At 53.9% G+C, this 19,913-nt stretch overlaps 2 protein-coding genes across 3 annotated transcripts in view; one reads left to right on the forward strand and one right to left on the reverse strand.

Annotated features, from left to right (window-relative positions):
• nup98 (nucleoporin 98 and 96 precursor) overlaps nt 1-5,189 on the reverse strand; it is a 100,482-nt gene extending 95,293 nt beyond the window's left edge. For both annotated transcript variants that reach the window (XM_055637421.1, XM_055637420.1), the window contains exon 1: nt 4,936-5,189. The gene's annotated coding sequence lies outside the window, so the exon portion shown is untranslated. The remainder of the gene's footprint in view (nt 1-4,935) is intronic.
• Nucleotides 5,190-8,196: 3,007 nt separating this feature from the next.
• Nucleotides 8,197-19,913, forward strand: part of pgap2 (post-GPI attachment to proteins 2) — a 19,506-nt gene continuing 7,789 nt past the window's right edge. Inside the window, exons 1-4 of the mRNA XM_055637579.1 lie at nt 8,197-8,514; nt 13,732-13,897; nt 16,717-16,972; nt 17,540-17,646. Coding sequence (XP_055493554.1) covers nt 8,504-8,514; nt 13,732-13,897; nt 16,717-16,972; nt 17,540-17,646 — 540 coding nt within the window. The 5' untranslated portion in view covers nt 8,197-8,503. The remainder of the gene's footprint in view (nt 8,515-13,731; nt 13,898-16,716; nt 16,973-17,539; nt 17,647-19,913) is intronic.

The raw sequence follows: 19,913 nt of genomic DNA on the forward strand, positions 1-19,913 counted from the left end.
ACACCTGGATCATCCCTGCAAACTTTCCGTGAAACACCTCCAATGAAATCATGTTTCCACAAATAAAAGGAGTAAAATTGTTGACAGCCCTCCCGTTACACTCATAGAAACATAGGTGCAGGAGGAGGCCATTCGGCCCTTCGAGCCAGCACCGCCATTCATTGTGATCATGGCTGATCGTCCCCAATCAATAACCCGTGCCTGCCTTCTCCCCATATCCCTTGACCCTTTCTAGCCCCTAGAGCTCTATCTAACTCTCTCTTAAATCCATCCAGTGACTTGGCCTCCACTGCCCTCTGTCGCAGGGAATTCCATAAATTCACAACTCTCTGGGTGAAAAAGTTTTTTCTCACCTCAGTCTTAAATGACCTCCCCTTTATTCTAAGACTGTGGCCCCCTGGTTCTGGATTCGCCCAACATTGGGAACATTTTTCCTGCATCGAGCTTGTCCAGTTCTTTTATAATTTTATATGTTTCTATAAGATATCCCCTCATCCGTCTAAACTCCAATGAATACAAGCCTAGTCTTTTCACTCTTTCCTCATATGACACTCTCACTGGTTTCTGCTGCAGCTCCCTGCCTCAATATTCCAAAGCCTTGAAATACCAGAGATGGACACTGTGACCCGGTCCATCACGGCTACTGACCTCCCAACCATCCGAGGGATCTACAGAGAGTGGTGGACACTGCCCGGTCCATCACGGGTACTGAGTGACCTCCCCACCATCAAAGGGATCTGCAGGATCAAAAAGGCAGCCAACATCATCAGAGACCCACACTACCCTGGCCATGCTCTCATCTCCCTGCTACCTTTGGGAAGAAGGTACAGAGGAGCCTGAAAACCATGAGCTCCAGGTTCAAGAGCAGCTTCTTCCCAACAACCATCAGGCTCTTGAACACTGCACAACACTAACCTCAGCAGCTTCTGTGGACAGTGTCTCTTGTTCCACTATCATGGTTACCTGATACCACTGTTATGTATTTACTGTATTTTTAAATTATTATGCATGTTACTGTTTGTCACTGTGTTTACAGCCTGTAAGGCTGAAGCAAGAATCTGACTGTTACATAATCGGTACGTGTCAATGAAACATTCTTGATTCTTGAAATAAGCACCAACATACCTTAAGCATTCTCCGGCACAGCTGCACTTGTGTGCTAAGCCTACCGTGCTTAGCACTCCTAATCTCTCTGTTTTGAATTTAGTGCAATTTTTTATCTAATTAACCTAGTCTTTTGTTCTTCCTTCCAAACTGCACTTATTTCTGACTGTCTCTCATTTGACTGTTCTCATCATTTCTCTCCATAAACTGCTTCATAAGTTCATGTAGGCCAAGTCAATGGATAGTTTAAAAGGCGGAGATGGACAGATTCTTGATTAGTACGGGTGTCGGGGGGATTATGGGGAGAAGGCAGGAGAATGGGGTTGGGAGAGAGAGATAGATCAGCCTTGATTGAATGGCGGAGTGGACTTGATGGGCCGAATGGCCTAATTCTGCTCCTATCACTTATGAGGTTATGAAGTTAGTTACCCACCATGACATCCTTCTGTCGTCTGTCTACATATCTGTTCCCCCCGCTGGCTAGTGGGAATGCCAGAGTGATGCACCTTTCTATTTTTGAGCTCTACCCATTGAGCCTTGGTGGATGAATCCTCCAGTCGGCCCCTCCTCCCCATTTGGTAATGCAACTCGTCCACCTTTTTTATCTGTCTCTCTATCCCATCTACAACGCAGTTCTGCCAGACCTGCCTCTCCCACAACCAGATATCTTGTGTTGCATTAACTGTCTCACCTGGGGTGGGAGATTGCAACCTTCACGTGGTCTGCCCTGTTTCAACGAATGCAATCATCCACCTCTTTTACCTGCCTCAATCAAAGAAGATCAAACAGAACAAGTTGTGCTACAACTTTAGGCTGTGCACGTCATACTCAAGAACTCACCCTGGTCATTAACTTGTCCCTGCCTTTCCTTCCTGTCATACGTTGTGAGTGAGTGTGGAATTCTCTGCCTCAGAGGGCGGTGGAGGCAGGTTCTCTGGATACTTTCAAGAGGGAGCTAGATAGGGGTCTTAAAAATAGCGGAGTCAGGGGATATGGGGAGAAGGCACAGCCTCTACTTTCGCCTCATCCCCTTGACCTGCTGTCTACTGTCTATCGCACTGGTGACCCGCAGACTATCTTTGATCGGACTCTGCTGGCTTTACCTTGCACCAAATGTTATTCCCTTATCATGCATCCATACTCGATTGTAATCATGTATTGTCTTTCCGCTGACTGATTAACACACAAATGCTTTTCACTGTACCTCAGTACACATAACAATAAACTAAACTGTCCTGCTGCTCTCATCACTCTAGTTTACACTCTCTCTAGTAACACCGGCAAACCTCTCTGCGAGGGTATTGGTCCCCTGCAGAGACCCGAGGGTCTCGACCCGAAACATCGCCTATTTCCTTCATAGATCCATAGATGCTGCCTCACCCGCTGAGTTTCTCCAGCATTTTTGTCTACCTTCAATTTTCCAGCATCTGCAGTTCCTTCTTAAATGTACTTCTTTGGAATGTGGGAGGAAACTGGAGCACCCGGAGAAAACCCACGCAGGTCACAGGGAGAATGTACAAACTCCGTACAGACAGCACCCTTAGTCAGATCGAAGCAAGATCTCTGGCGCTATAAGGCAGCAGCTCCATTGCTGTGCCACCGCACAAAGAACTACACTATCTTTGCACGTCCTGCTTCGCTAGCTCACGGCACGCGGTAGCATTCCAGAGAGGGTGAGGAAGAGATTCACATGGAAGTTGCTGGGATTTGGAGGGCTTGAGTTATGAGGGGACAGGATAGGCCTGTTCTGTTTCTTCTGGAGCAGCGGTGGCTGATGGGGTGACAGTGTGTAATATCACAAGGGCATGGAGGTCAAGGCTTGAAGTGATGTTGGTCAAAGGCCTTTCCCCAAGGTAGGGGAGCACAAAGGATGAGAGGTGATCTTATTGAAACATGTAAGATCATTAAGGGTCTGGACATGCTAGAGGCAAGAAACATGTTCCTGATGTTGGGGGAGTCCAGAACCAGGGGCCACAGTTTAAGAATAAGGGGTAAGTCATTTAGAACGGAGATGAGGAAACACTTTTTCCACACAGAGAGTTGTGAGTCTGTGGAATTCTCTGCTTCAGAGGTCGGTGGAGGCCGGTTCTCTGTATGTTTTCAAGAGAGAGCTAGATGGGGCTCTTAAAGATAGCGGAGTCGGGGGATATGGGGAGAAGGCAGGACCGGGGTACTGATTGGGGATGATAAGCCATGATCACATTGAATGGCGGTGCTGGCTCGAAGGGCCGAATGGCCTACTCCTGCACCTAGTCTATTAGACAGGTACATGGAAAGGACGGGTTTAGAGGGATATGGGCCAAATGTAGACAGGTGGGACTAGTGTAGATGGGGCATGTAAACAAGTTGGGCCGAAGGGCCTGTTTCCACACTGTATGACTTTGTGAGTGAGCTTAGGCAGCACATTGGCGCAGCGTTAGATGTGCTGCCTCACAGCACCAGAAACCCACGTTCATTTGTACATTCTCCCCGTAGCCTGTGTGGACTTTCTCCGGGTGCTCTGGTTTCCTCCCACACTACAAAGAGCACCTGTTTGCATGTTAATAGGCTTTGGTAAAATTGTAAATTGTCCCTAGGGTGTAGGATAGTGTTAATGTGGGGGAATCGTTGGTCAGCACAGACTCGGTGGGCCGAAGTGCCCGTTTCCACAGTCTCTCTAAACTAAACTAAGGTGTATAAGATTATGAGGGGAATACAATGGGTGAATGCACTACTTTTACCCAGAGTAGAGGAAGCAACAACCAGAGGACATAGGTTTAAGGTGAGGGGCGAAAGATTTAATAGGAACCCGAGGGGTAACATTTTCCACACAGAGGTGGGTGTATGGAACAAGCTGCCAGAGCAAGCAGTTGAAGCAGGTACTATCACAGCGTTTAAGAGACATTTAGACAGGTACATGGAAAGGACAGGTTTGAAGGGATATGGCCAAATGCGGAAAGGTGGGACTAGTGTAGATGGGGCATGTTGGCCGGTGTGGGCAAGTTGGGCCTGTTTCACTCTATGAGTCTACATGGATAAGACAGGTTTAGAAAGGATTAGAGACCAAATGGCACCCGCTCAGATGGTGGTTTACACCGAAGATAGACACAAAAACGATGGAGTAACTCAGCGGGACAGGCAGGTCTGTGGAGAGAAGGAATGGGTGACGTTTCGGGCCGAGACCCTTCTTCAGACTTTAAACCGGTACCCGCAGTTCCTTCCTGCACACACACACACACAGACCCCCCCCCCCCCCCCCACACACACACAGACCCCTCCCACACACTCAGACACACAGACCCCTCCCCACACACTCACACACACACAGACCCCCCCACACACACCACACACACACACACAGACCTCCCACAGACACAGAGACACACTCAGACCCACATACGCACACACGCACCCACATACACACACACACACACAGACCCACACACACACAGACCAACACACACAGACCCACACACACACACTCACACACACACACACACACACACACACACACACACACACACCCACACACACACCCACCCACACACTCGCCACACACACACCCCCACACACACAGAGACACACACTCACACCCCCACACACACACACACACACACACACACACACAAACACACACTCACAGACACACACTCACACATATACTCACACTCACATATACACACACATACTCATAATACACACTCACATATACTCACACACACATATACACTCACATATACACACACACTCTCACACACACACACGCGCGCGCACGCGGTTTAGATGGGTCAGCATGACCTGGTTGGGCCGAAGGGCCAGGTGCCGGGTGCCGGGAGCCGGGGCCTCACCCACCTGCCGCCGCCGCCGCCGCCCGGCCCGGCCCGGACCGCCGCCTGTTGCCTGTTGCCCGGGCTCTTGGCTCGTCACTGTCTCTGTCCCTCTCTCCCGCCGCGGTTGGCGCACCGGCCCGGCCTGGTAGTTCCCGGCAAGCCTGGGCTCTCGGCTAGTCAGTCAGTCACTCTGTCTCTCACACACCGGCTCGGCCTGGTACCGCTAGGCTCCGCTCGCCGTCGTCCGGTCCGCCTAGGCCTCAGGCTCCAACTACCGCTCCCCCCGGTCCCGCCCACTCCCCCCTCCCATTGGTCCGCCGCCACGTCCATCCCGACCCTCCCCGCTCCTATTGGACTTTCCACGCGTCAATCAGCCGCTCTCCGGTCCGATTGGTTTAGCGCACATCCCCTTCGTTACCATTGGTCGAGCGAGTCCGCCGGATGTCCCGCCCCCACCGGATGCCGGGCGCCGAGAGCTTCTCTTCGTCGCTCGGAGCGGGGCGTCGGTCGCAACGTCTGATTGGTCCGCGCTCGTGTCAGTCAGGGGACAGCAGCCAATGTGAAGCGGAAAGGGGGGCGTTTCCCCGTCTGGTCCCGCCCATTGATTAACGCGTCACTCAGACGCCTTTAGGTCAGAGTTCAGCAAGTTCAAACAAGCCCCCCCCCCCCCCCCCCCCCCCCCCCCCCCCCTCCCCCCTCCCCCTCCCCCTTCCCTTGCCACACCCCACCTCTTAAACGGGCAATGCTTCCTTCAGTGGGGCCCGGCGCCCCTTCAGCCCATCATGTCTTGTGTGGCACAAGAGAGCCCAAAGTGTTCTTATTGTCAGGAAGGAACTGTAGTTGCAGGTTTTCTACATGTTTCATGTGTTTTGTGCTTTTATGGCGGTTGGCAGATCAATTTCCCTCCTGGGATAAATAAAAGTTCTATAGTATCGTATCGTTACACCGAAGACAGACACAAAATGCTAGAGTAGCTCAGCTGGTCAGGCAGCATCTCTGGAGAGAAGGAATGGGTGACGTTTCAGGTCAAGTCTGATGAAGGGTCTCGACCAGAAACCTTCTCTCCAGAGATGCTGCCTGTCCCGCTGAGTTACTCCAGCATTTTGTATCTATCTTCCCTCTAAATCTTTCCGATACATGTTTAGGACGAGCTTCCAGAGGAGGTAGTTGAGGCAAGTACTATAACAACTTTTAACAAATATTTGGACATTTTCCTATACTGAAAATGTCTTTTAAAGGTTATTATAGTACCTGCCTCAACTACTTCCTCTGGCAGCTCGTACCATACACCCACCAGCTTGTTTTCATCTGCAGTCTGAAGAAATGTCCCGACCCAAAACGTCAGATGCTGCCTGACCCGCTGAGTTCCTCCAGCACTTTGTGTCTTTTTTTGTAAACCAGTATCTGCAGTTCCTTGTTTCTTCCAAGTGTTCAAATGGGGTGGGAGATTGCAACCTTCATGTCGTCCGCCCTGTTTCGCCGAATGCAATCAACCCGGCGTGCAGAATCAAATAAGATCAAACAGAACAAGTTGTCCAACAACTTTAGGCTGTGCACGCCACACGCAAGAAGAAGAAGTGTTCAAATATTGCAGCACCCAGTGTAACGTCACCTGTAACCACGGAAGCACCTGCACTGTGTAGGAAAGAACTGCAGGTGCTGGTTTAAATTGAAGATAGACACAAAGAAGCACCTGTGCTGATAGTTCAATTTATTATTACGTGCACTGAGATACAGTGAAAAGTTTTTGTTGCGTGCTAACCAGCCAGCGAAAAAACAATACATGATTACAATCGAGCAATCCAGTGTGTAGCTATACGATAAAGGGGATAACGTGAATAATGTTTAGTGCAAGATAAAGCCAGTAAAGTCCGATCAAACTTAGTCCGAGGGTCACCAATGAGATAGATAGTAGCTCAGGACTGCTCTCTGGTTGTGGTGGGATGGTTCAGTTGCCTGATAACAGCTGGGAAGAAACTGTCCCTGAATCTGGAGGTGTGTGTTTTCACACTTCTGTACCTCTTGCCCGATGGGAGAGGGGAGACACCTGTGCAGGCCAGAATGTCATTGTTGTGTTGATGCTACATATAACAATTAAACACTCGTAATTCTTGCAACTTTACTGATTGAAACTTGTAATTGGAGCCATTGCTCGAATATTGACTGCAAGAAATTGCAGCGGATTGTGGACGCAGCCCAGACCATCACACAAACCAACCACCCTTCCATCGACTCCATCTACACCTCACACTGCTTCGGCAAGGCCAGCAGCATAATCACGGACCAGTTTCACCCCCGGTCACTCCCTCGTCACCCCTCTCCCACCAGGCAAGAGGTACAGAAGTGTGAAAACGCACACCTCCAGATTCAGGGACAGTTTCTTCCCGGCTGTTATCAGGCAACTGACAGGTATGGGTCCCTGGGACAGGTGAGATGTGTGGGTTTCAGGGACACGTGAGTGGTGTGGGTCTGGGGTCCTGTCCCAGAACCTCACACCTGTCCCTCGTACCCCTGTATCACCAATGACCCACACCTATCGCAGGGATCCACACCTGTACCAGGGAGACAGACCCGTTCCCTGTCCCACCCCTACTCCACCCATACCTGTCCCCACCCCACACCTCTCATCTGAACCAGTCCACCCACATCTGGTCCGGGGAGTTACGCCTGTTCCTCGTACCCGTTACCCCGGGAACTCACACCTATCCCTACTGCGCCCACACCAGTTCCACGTCACAGGGAGTCTCACCTGTCCCCACCCCCGCCCCACCCTCTCACCTGTCCCAGCTCCACCCACACCTGGTCCAGAGATTCGCACCCCACACCTGTCCCTCATAGCCCTGTATCTGACACCCACACCTGTCCTTCGTACCCTGTGTCCCCTGACATCGACGTCTGTCCCTGCCCCCAGAGAGACCTGGACCAGGGGGAGCCACCCACGCACACCTGGTCCAGGGAGACTCACCTGTCCCTCGTACCCTGTGGGTCCATACCTGATCTAGGGAGACACACCTGTCCCGGGGAGAGACACCTGTCCCGGGGAGACACACCTGGACCAGGGAGACTCACCTGTCCCGGGGTAACTCACCTGTCCCTCGTACCCTGTGGGTCCATACCTGATCTAGGGAGACACACCTGTCCCGGGGAGACACACCTGTCCCGGGGAGACTCATCTGGACCAGGGAGACTCACCTGTCCTGGCCCGGGGAGACTCATCTGGACCAGGGAGACACACCTGTCCTGGCCCGGGGAGAGACACCTGTCCTGGGGAGACACACCTGTCCCAGGGAGACTCACCTGTCCTGTCCCGGGGAGACACACCTCTCCCCCCGCCTCTCCCCCTCCCTCTCCCCGCCCCCCGGTGCCGGGCCCGGCCGCCGCCGTCGCTGCTGCTGCTGCTGCTGCTGCTGTTGCCACGGCCGCTGCCGGAGCGCCGGGCCCGGGCCGCGCCGCTACTCGAGAGCGCAGGCTTGAACGGGGCCTACAGGCCGCGGCCTCCGGACAGCGGGCAACGGGCTCCGGACAGCGGGCAACGGGCTCCGGACAGCGGGCCTCGGACACCGGCTCCCGGGGCTCCGCCGGGCAACGCCATGGGGGAGAGGTGAGGGGAGGGGGACAGACGGGGTATGTGGGGGGGGGGAGAGGGGCACAGGGAGATCCCATGGAGGGAGGAGAGGGAGGGGGGAAAGGGAACGGACAGGGAGAGAGGTAGGGGAGGAGGATGAACGGAGGGGAGTGTAAGGAGGGAGGGGGGGGGGAGACACACAGGGAGATCTCAGTGGAAGAGAGGGGAGAGAGCGAGAGATTGAGGAGGGAGAGGGGGGATGAGGTGAAGAGATGGGGAGGGAGCACAGAGAGAGGGGGTAGAGGGTGAGGGGGTAGAGGGTGAGGGTGAGGGGGTAGAGGGTGAGGGGTAGAGGGTGAGGGGGGTAGAGGGTGAGGGTGAGGGGGTAGAGGGTGAGGGGTAGAGGGTGAGGGGGGTAGAGGGTGAGGGGGCGGAGGGTGAGGGAGGGAGGGGAGGGAGGGGAGGGCGGGAGAGGTAGAGGGTGAGGGGGTGGGTGAGGGGGGGGAGGGTGAGGGGGAGAGGGAGGGGAGGGGGGGGAGGGTAGAGGGGAGTGATATGGAGGGAGGGTTGGGGGGGGTTAGAGGGGTGAGGGGGTAGCGGTGTGTGGTGAGGGGTAGAGGGTGAGGATGTAGAGGGGTGGGGGGGGTAGAGGTTGAGGGGGTAGAGGGGTGAGGGGATAAAGGGTGAGGGGGGTAGAGGTGTGGGGTGAGGGATAGGGGGGGAGGGGGTAGAGGGTGAGGGGGCGGAGGGTGAGGGCAGGGGAGGGGAGGGAGGGGGTGTGGGGGGGTAGAGGGTGAGTGGAGGGGGGAAGAGGATGGGATAGAGGGTGAGGGCCGGGGAGGGGAGAGGGGGGGAGGGTGTGTGAGGAGGTAGAGAAGTCAGGGCATGAGAGGGAGGGTGGCGTGAGGGGGTAGAGGGTGAGGGGCAGGGAGGGAGGGAGGGGGGAGACTGTGTGAGGGATAGGTGGGGCGGAGGGTGAGGGCAGGGAGGGAGGGTAGAGGGGGTGAGGGCAGGGGAGGGGGGGGAGAAAGAGGAGAGGTGAGTGAGAGATGAGATGAAAGTGTGAGGGAAGGGGGGCGAGGGAGAGTGGGGAGATGGGGCACTGATTGGATTGCTTCAGGCTTGTTTATAATATCTATGTATTTGGGGACTGTTATTGTCGATTTTTCACTATAACGTACGCTGAGCGAGATTGTCGGCACTGGGCCTGTGCTCGCTGGAGTTTAGAAGGATGAGGGGGGCACCTCATTGAAACGTACAGAATAGTGAAAGGTTTGGATAGAGTGGATGCGGAGAGGATGTTTCCACCAAAGATCCTGTAGCTATAGGATCTTTGGTTTCCACTAGTGGGAGAGTCTAGGACCAGAGTGCACAGCCTCGGAATAGAAGGGGAAGGCTAGTCTTAGTGAGGAAGGCTGTCGGAAGTTGGGGGAGTCCAGAACCAGGGTCCACAGTTTGAGAATAAGGGGTGAGCCATTTAGAACAGAGACGAGGAAACACTTTTTCTCACAGTTTGGTGAGTCTGTGGAATTCTCTGCCTCAGAGGGTGGTGGAGGCAGGTTCTCTGGATGCTTTCAAGATAGACAGGGCTCTTAAAGATAGCGGAGCCAGGGGAAATGGGGAGAAGGCAGGAACGGGGTACTGATTGTGGATGATCAGCCATGATCACATTGAATGGCGGTGATGGCTCGAAGGGCCGAATGGCCTACTCCTGCACCTATTGTCTATTTTCTATATAAAGGACGTTCCGTTAGCAAGGAGATGAGGAGGAATTTCTTTAGCCAGAGGGTGGTGAATCTGTGGAATTCATTGCCACAAACGGCTGTGGAGGTCAAGTCAGTGGACATTTCTAACGTGGAGATTAACAGATAATTGATTAGTACGGGTGTCCAATTTCCCTTTAGGGATGAATAAGGTTTTATCGTATCGTATCGCCTAGGGTTATGGGGAGAAGGCAGGAGAATGGGGTTGTGATGGTGGAATGGCTGGGTAGACTTGATGGGCCGAATAGCCTAATTCTGCTCTTAGAATGATTTCGGCACGGTGGCGCAGCGGTAGAGTTGCTGCCGCACAGCGCCAGAGACCCGGGTTGGATCCCGACTACAGTACTGTCTGTACGGAGTTTGTACATTCTCCACGTGACCTGCGTGGGTTTTCTCCGGGTGCTCCGGTTTCTTCCCACACTCCAAGAACGTGCAGGTTTGTAGGCTAATTAGCTTAGTACAATTGTAAATTGTACGTGGTGTGTGTAAGATAGTGTTAGTGTGCGGGGGTCGCTGGTTGGCTCAGTTGACTCAGTGGGCCGAAGGGCCTGTTTCCGTGTTGTATCTCTAAACTAAACTAAACTTATGAACTTAAAAACTGAGTAAGGTATTATCATTGTATAAACAGTAGAAACAAAGAACTACAGATGCTGGTTAATACACAAATGGACAGCATCTGAGTGGATGGAGTACAGAGTGCTGGAGTAACTCAGCGGGTCAGGCAGCATCTGTGGAGAACGTGGATAGGTGACGTTTCACAGAGTGCTGGAGTAACTCAGCGGGTCCGGCAGCATCTGTGAAGAACATGGATAGGTGACGTTTAATAACAAGGGTTCGCTGCTTGTATAAATGAACTGGACATCCTCTATAAAATCATGAGCGGTATAGATCGGGTAGACGCACAGAGTCTCTTGCCCAGAGTAGGGGAATCGAGGACCAGAGGACATAGGTTTAAGGTGAAGGGGAAAGATTTAATAGGAATCTGAGGGGTGATTTATTTTCACACAAAGGGTGGTGGGTGTATGGATCAAGCTGCCAGAAGAGGTGCAAGGCCCTCCATAATATTTGTGACGAAGACCCATCATTTATTTATTTGCCTCTGTACTCCACAATTTGAGATTTATTATAGAAAAAAATCACATGTTCAAGTAACTTGTATCTTAATTTATATCAGAGTGATGGCAAGAGCAAAGTATGGAGGAGAGAAGGAACTGCCCAAGATCCAAAGCATACCACCTCATCTGTGAAACACGGTGGTGGGGGTGTTATGGCCTGGGCATATATGGCTGCTGAAGGTACTGGCTCACTTATCTTCATTGATGATACAACTGCTGATGGTAGTAGCATAATGAATTCTGAAGTGTAGACACATCCTATCTGCTCAAGTTCAAACAAATGCCTCAAAACTCATTGGCTGGCGGGTCATTCTACAGCAAGACAATGATCCCAAACACACTGTTAAAGCAACAAAGGATTGTTTAAAATCTAAAAAATTGTCAATTCTTGAGTGGCCAAGTCAATTACCCGATCTGAACCCAATTGAGCGTGCCTTTTATATGCTTAAGAGAAAACTGATTGGAACGAGCCCCCAAAACAAGCATGAGCTAAAGATGGCAACAATACAGGCCTGGCAGAGCATCACCAGAGAAGACACCCAGCAACTGGTGATGTCCATGAAATGCAGACTTCAAGCAGTCATTGCACGCAAAGGATATGCAACAAAATACTAAACATGACTACTTTTATATACATGACATTGCTGTGTCCCAAACATTATGCCCTGAAATGGGGGGACTATGTATAAACACAGCTGTAATTTCAAAATGTATGAAAATACCCTGTAATGAAATCTGACAAAGTGCACTTTAACCATATGTGATTTTTTTCAATTACAAATCTCAAATTGTGGAGTACAGAGACAAATAAATAAATGATGGGTCTTTGTCCCAAACATTATGGAGGGCACTGCAATTGAGGCTGGGACTATCCCAACGTTTAAGAAACAGTTGGACAGGTACAGGTTTGGACCAAGCGCAGGCAAGTGGGACTAGGGTAGCTGGGACATTGTTGGTCGGTCTGGGCGAGTTGGGTCGAAGGGCCTGTTTCCACGCTGTGTGACTCTAGGAATAGTTAACTAAACCAGCATCTGCAGTTCCTTCCTGCGCTAAACAGCATTGATGTGTAGAGGGATGTCAGAGACTGCCTGTGCGTGTGTGTGTTCCGTGTACCACCCGTGTGTGTGTTGTGGGTATGCGCGCTTGCCCGGCGTGACCTGTGGCGTGTTGGGTTGCCATGTGCATGCGTGTGTGGTCTGTGTCCCCCCTGTGTGTGAGGTGCGTGTGTATCAGGCGTGCCCGTTCTCCTGAAGTGACCTGTGGCGTGTTAGATTGCTGCGTGTGGAGTCCGTGTGCCCCTTGTGTGCAGGGTCCGTGTTGCTGGTGTGTCGGCACACCTGTTATGGCGTACGCCGTGTTTGGGTTGCCGTGTGTGTGTCGCATGTGCGGGCTTATGCGGCGTGACCTGTGTGTGTCTAGGTTATGGGAAAGGTGTGTCGGCTTTCCTGCCGTGACTTGTGGCATGACATGCACTTGTCTTTGGTGTGACGTGTGTGTGTCTGCAGAGTGTGTCTGCACTGTGACCTGCACCAAGACCTCTGTGTATGTTTAGCGTGTTTGACGGTGCATGCGTTTAGCGTGCGTTTAGCGTGACGTTCATGTGTTTAGCGTGACGGTTATGTGTTTAGCGTGGCGGTCCATGGTGCGTGTGTTTAGCGTGGCGGTGCGTGTGTTTAGCGTGGTGGTGCATGTGTTTACCGTGACGGTCATGTGTTTAGTGTGACAGTGCGTGTCTTTGGTGTGACGGTCATGTGTTTAGTTTGACGGTCGTGTGTTTAGCCTGGCAGTCCATGTGTTTAGCGTGATGGTGCGTATGGTTAGCGTGACGGTGCGTGTATAGCATGAAGGTCACGTGTTTAGCATAGCAGTGCGTGTGTTTAGCGTGATGATCGTATGTTTAGCGTGGCGGTGCGTGTGTTTAGCATGGCAGTGCGTGTGGTTAGCGTGGTGGTGCATGTGTTTAGTGTGATGGTGCGTGTGTTTAGTGTGACAGTGCGTGTGTTTAACATGACGGTGCATGTGTTTAGTGTGACGTGCGTGTGTTTAGCGTGACGTGCGTGTGTTTAGCGTGACGGTGCGTGTGTTTAGCATGACGGTGCGTGTGTTTTAGCGTGACGTGCGTGTTAGCGTGACGTGCGTGTGTTTAGCGTGACGGTGCGTGTGTTTAGCGTGATGGTGCGTGTGTTTAGCGTGACGGTCTTGTGTGTAGCGTGACGGTGTATGTGTTTAGCGTGACGGTGCATGTTAGCATGATGGTGCGTGTGTTTAGCATGATGGCGCGTGTGTTTAGCGTGACGGTGCGTGTGTTTAGCGTGACGGTGCGCGAGTTTAGCGTGATGGTGCGTGTGTTTAGCATGACGGTCGTGTGTCCGCAGGCTGCTGCCCTCCTACGTGCCGTCGGACAGGGAGCCGGTGTTGGTGCGGTTGCCGTTCACCGGCCTGTGCGTGGTCACCGTGCTCTGCCCACTCTGTGGATTCCTCTTCTGTGTCATCTGGTCGCTCATCTTCAACTTTGAGGAAACGACATCCACCCACTGCATGGTGAGTGTCCGCAAACCCCACCTGCACGCTCACGCTCACCTGCACCGAGCTCCAACCCCACCTGCACTCACGCTCACCTGCACCGACCTCCAACCCCACCTGCACACGCTCACCTGCACCGAGCTCCAACCCCACCTGCACACTCACACTCACCTGCACCGAGCTCCAACCCATCTACACGCTCACACTCACCTGCACCGAGCTCCAACCCCACCTGCACGCTCACACTCACCTGCACCGAGCTCCAACCCCACCTGCACCTCACACTCACCTGCACCGAGCTCACACTCACCTGCACCGAGATCTCCAACCCCACCTGCACACTCACACTCACCTGCACCGAGCTCCAACCCCACCTGCACGCACGCTCACACTCACCCTGCACCGAGCTCCAACCCCCCCTGCACGCTCACTCTCACCTGCACCGAGCTCCAACCCCACCTGAACTCTGCACGCTCACCTGCACCCAAGCTCCAACCCCACCTGCACGCTCACTCTCACCTGCACCGAGCTCCAACCCCACCTGCACGCTCACCTGCACCCAAGCTCCAACCCCACCTGCACGCTCACGCTCACCTGCACCGAGCTCCAACCCCACCTACACACTCACACTCACCTGCACCGAGCTCCAACCCCACCTGAACTCTCACGCTCACCTGCACCGAGCTCCAACACCACCTGAACCCTCACGGTCACCTGCACCGAGCTCCAACCCCACCTGAACCCTCACGCTCACCTGCACCGAGCTCCAACCCCACCTGCACGCTCACACCTGCACCGAGCTCCAACCCCAACTGAACTCTCACTCTCAACTCCACCGAGCTCCAACCCCACCTGATCTCTCACGCTCACCTGCACCGAGCTCCAACCCCACCTGATCTCTCACGCTCACCTGCACCGAGCTCCAACCCCACCTGAACTCTCACGCTCACCTGCACCGAGCTCCAACCCCACCTACACGCTCACCTGCACCCGAGCTCCAACCCCACCTACACACTCACCTGCACCAAGCTCCAACCCCACCTACACGCTCACCTGCACCGAGCTCCAACCCCACCTGCACGCTCACCTGCACCGAGCTCCAACCCCCTTACCTGCACGCTCACCTCACCGAGCTCCAACCCCACCTGCACGCTCACCTGCACCGAGCTCCAACCCCACCTGCACGCTCACCTGCACCGAGCTCCAACCCCACCTGCACGCTCACACTCACCTGCACCGAGCTCCAACCCCACCTGCACACTCACCTGCACCGAGCTCCAACCCCACCTGCACACTCACCTGCACCGAGCCCCAACCCCACCTGCACGCTCACACTCACCTGCACCGAGCTCCAACCCCACCTGCACGCTCACGCTCACCTGCACAGAAGTACAAACCCCACCTGCACCAAGCTACAGTGAAAGGCCCTGTTATCACAGTTACCTGTACAAGGTACAACGCAAGGGTTTTGTTGCGTGCTAACCAGTCAGCGGAAAGACAATACATGATTACAATCGAGCCGTCCACAGTGCACAGATACAGGATAAAGGGAATAACGTTTAGTGCAAGGTAAAGTCCAGCACAGTTAGTTTAGTTTATTGTCACGTGTACTAAGGTAAAACATAGAAACATAGACAGCAGGTGCAGGAGTAGACCATTCAGCCCTTTGAGCCAGCACCGCCATTCAATATGATCATGGCTGATCATCCGCATTCAGTATCCCGTTCCAGCTTTCTCCGTGTATCCCTTAATTCCGTTAGCCCTAAAAACTAAATGTAACTCTCTCTTTAATACATCCAGTGAAAAGCTTTTTGTTGCGTGCTGTCCAGTCAGCAGAAAGACAATACATGATTACAATCGAGCAGTCCAGTGTACAGATGCAGGGATTAACGTTTAGTGCAAGGTAAAGACCGATTTAAAAATAGTCCGAGGGTCTCTAATGAGGTAGATGGGAGGTCAGGACTGCTCTCCAATCGGTGAGAGGATGGTTCAGTCACATGATAACAGCCGGGACAAACTACCCCTGAATTTGGAGGTAGTTTAGTTTAATTTAGTTAATCGAGCCAGCACCGCCATTCAATGTGATCATGGCTGATCATCCCCAATCAGTACCCCGTTCCTGCCTTCTCCCCATATCCCCTGACTCTGGTATCTAACTCTCTTGAAAGCATCCAGAGAACCGGCCTCCACAGAGGCAGAGAATTCCACACATTCACAACTCTCTGTGAGAAAAAGTGTTTCCTCATCTCCGTCCTAAATGGCTTACCCCTTATTCTTAAACTGTGTGGCGCCTGGTTCTGGACTCCCCCCAACATCGGGAACATGTTTCCTGCCTCTAGCGTGTCCAAACCCTTAATAATCTTTCAATAAGTGTTTCATTATAAGATATCCTCTCATCCTTCTAAACGCCACAGTGTACAAGTCCAGCTGTTCCCTTCTCTCAGTATTTGACAATCCCGCCATCCTGGGAATGAACCTTGTAAACCTATGCTGCACTCCCTCAATAGCAAGAATGTCCTCCCGGAAATTAGGGGACCAAAACTGCACATAATACTCCAGGTGTGGTCTCACTAGGGCCCTGTACAACTGCAGAAGGACCTCCTTGCTACTATATTCGATTCCTCTTGTTATAAAGGCCAACATGCCATTCGCTTTCTTCACTGCCTGCTGTACCTGCATGCTTACTTTCAAAGACTGATGAACAAGGACCCCCAGATCCCGTTGCACACAATATGATAGTCATGATAGTCAGTCTCTGGCGACTCTCCCCATGACCCCTGCCCTCTGACTCGGTGACCTCTGCCCCTGCCCCCGTGATCTCTGACCCTGTGTTACAGGTGCCCAACTACCTCCCCTCCATCAGCTCGGCGATTGGAGGAGAATCGCCGCAGCGGTACGTCTGGCGTTTCTGCATCGCTATCCACGCAGCCCCACGCCTCCTCCTGGCCCTGGCCTACTGGAGGTTTTATCGCCGGGGCACCTCCTCCATGGCCCCTCACCACACCACGCTCTGTGTCGTCAACTTCACCGCAAACCTGCTGGAGAATCTGGCCCTCCTCACACTCACCTACGTCTCCTCCATCGACAACCACCGTGAGTAACAGCCTCCTCCCCCCCTTCCCTCACTCACTCACTCCTCCCCTCACTCCCCCCTCATTCCCTCCCCCTCCCCCTCTCCCCTCACTCACTCATTCCCCTCCCCCCCCTCACCCCCCCCCCCCCTCTCCTCCTCACTCCACCCCTCACTCACCCTCCCTCCTCCCCTCACTCCCCCCTCCCTTCCCTCCTCCTCCTCCCTCACTCCCCCCTCAATCACTCCCTCCCCCCCCCTCACCCCCTCCTTCTCCTCATCCTGACTCCCATCCCTCCGCTCCCTCACTCCCTCCCTCCTCACCTCCCCTCACTCCCTCCCCTCACTCCACCCCTCATCCTCATCCTGACCCCCCCCCTCACTCACGCCCCCCTCCCTGCCCCCCCCTCCTCCCCCCCCCCCCTCCCTCCCCCCTCTCTCTTCCCCCTCCTCCCCTCCCCGTCACTCCCCCCTCCCCTCACTCCCGTGGTGTAGGGAGTGAGTGAGTGAGGCAGGGAAGGAGTGAGACATGGAAGGAGTGAGGGAGGGAGTGAGGAAGTAAGCGCTGACAACACTGTGTGTCACTGCAGGGATCCATGAACGAGCCTTCCTGACCTTCATGGCCGCCTCCCAGCTCCACATGCTGGTCACCTGCATCATCTGGCAGCGAAACCGGAAACCCACCGTCACTCCTGAGGTAAACACTCATCCTCATCCTTCCCTCTCCCCCCCCCCCCCCCCCACTTCCCTTCCTCCCTCCCTCTCCTCCCCTTCCCCTCTCCTCTCCCCTCTCCTCTCCTCCCCGCTCCCCTCTCCTCTCCTCCCCCTCCCCTCTCCTCTCCCCTCACCTCTCCTCTCCCCCCTCTCTACCCCCTCTCTCTCTCCCTCCCCCCCTCCCCTCCTCTCCATCTCCTCTCCCCTCTCCTCTCCTCTCCTCTCCTCCCCTCCCCTCTCCTCTCCTCTCCTCCCCTCCCCTCCTCTCTCCCTCCCCTCTTCGCTTCTGGTGTGGCATTATCTCTAAAGTATAAACCTAAAGTGCGATCAACAGTCAGCATGGACTTGGTGGGCCGAATGGCCTGTTTCTGTGCTGTATCTCTAAAGTATAAAGTCTAAAGTAGTCACGGAAACAGGCCCTTTGGCCCACCGAGTCCATGCCGACCAGCGATCCCCGCACGGTCACACTCTCCTACACGCTAGGGACAATTTACAGAATTCAATTAACTACACGTCCTTAGAGTGTGGGAGGAAACCGGAGCACCCAGAGAAAACCCACGCAGGTCACGGGGAGAACGTACAAACTCCGTACAGGCAGCACCCGTAGCTGGGATTGAACCCGGGTCTCTAGCGCTGTGAGGCAGCAACTCTACCGCAGCGCCTCCTTGATGCCTTCTTTAGTTCAGAGATACAGCATGGAAACAGGTCCTTCGGCCCACTGAATCGATGCTGACCAGTGAATATCCTTTAGACTTTAGAGATAGTGGGGAAAACAGGCCCTTCGGCCCATCGAGCCTATGCTGGCCAGTGCTCCAGGGGGTAGAGGGGAAGATATGTGCGCTGTGCTGCCTCAGCGGCCAGGCCCTGTTGCCGGGCAGATACTTTGTCCAGTGGGCCGGAGGTGAGGCTGAGATCCCCGTCCCGATACAGGCCCCGGCGCATTTCCCACCGCCAACATCAGATGGCAGCACCGGGCCACATGGCACAGAAACAGGCCCTTCGGCCCACAGCGACCAAACATGCCCCCTCCACACTAGTCCCATCTGCCTGCGTTTGGCCCATATCCCTCCAAACCTGTCCTATCCCATGTGCCTGTGCAGGCAGGAACTGCAGATGCTGGTTTTAACCGAAGGTAGAAGGTGCAGCGGTAGAGTTGCTGCCTCACAGCGCCGGAGACCCGGGTTTGATCCCGACTATGGGTGCTGTCTGTACGGAGTTTGCATGTCCCCCCCGTGACATGCGTGGGTTTTCTCTGGGATCTTCGGTTTCCCTCCCACACTCCAAACACGTACAGGTTTGTAGGTTAATTGGCTTGGTAAATGTAAATAGATTGTCTCTTGTGGGGTTCGGATAGTGTTATTGTGCGGGGGTCGCTGGTCGGCGCAGACCCGGTGGGCCGAAGGGCCTGTTTCCGTGCTGTTTCTCTAAAACTAAAACTAGAAGCTGGAGAAATTCAGCGGGATAGGCAGCATCTCTGGAGTTATATGTTGTTAGTTTAGTTTTGAGATGCAGTGTGGAAACAGGCCCTTCGGCCCACGGAGTCCGTACCGACCAGCGATCCCCCCGTACACTAGCACTATCCTATTCACAACAAACAATTTACTTTTTACCGAACCCAATTAACCAACAAACCCGCACGTATTTGGAGTGTGGGAAGAAACCAGAGCACCTGCAGAAAACCCACGCAGGTCACGGGGAGAAGGTACAAACTCCGTACAGACGGGATCGAACCTGGGTCTCTAGCTCTGTGAGGCAGCAACTCTACCGCTGCGCCATCGTAACTATTTGCCACAACTACCCCCTCTGGCAGCTCGTTCCATACACCCACCCCCCCCTCTGTGTGAAAACGTTCCTATTAAATCTTTCCCCCCCCCCCCCCCCCCCATCATAAACCCATGTTAATGAATGTGCAGGAAGGAACTGCAGGTGCTGGTTTAAACTGAAGACAGACACAAAATGCTGGGGTAACTCAGCGGGACAGGCAGCGTCTCTGGAGAGAAGGATAGGGGTAGGGGGAGTGGTGGAAGAGGGACAGAGGGGTAGGGGAAACGGGGTGAGAGGGGAGGGAGGGGGAGAGGAGAGGGATGGGGTAAGTGGAGAGAGAAGTGGAAGAGTGGGGAGGGAGGGGTAGGGGAGTGGTGGAAGAGGGACAGAGGTAGGGAAGGGGCGAGGGGAGGGAGGGGTGGGAGAGGGATGGGGTAAGTGGGAGAGGTGGAAGAGTGGGGAGGGAGGGGTTAGGGGGAGGGTGGA

The sequence above is a fragment of the Leucoraja erinacea genome, chromosome 6 (genome assembly GCF_028641065.1).
Source record: "Leucoraja erinacea ecotype New England chromosome 6, Leri_hhj_1, whole genome shotgun sequence".
In the NCBI taxonomy this organism is placed as follows: Eukaryota; Metazoa; Chordata; class Chondrichthyes; order Rajiformes; family Rajidae; genus Leucoraja; species Leucoraja erinaceus.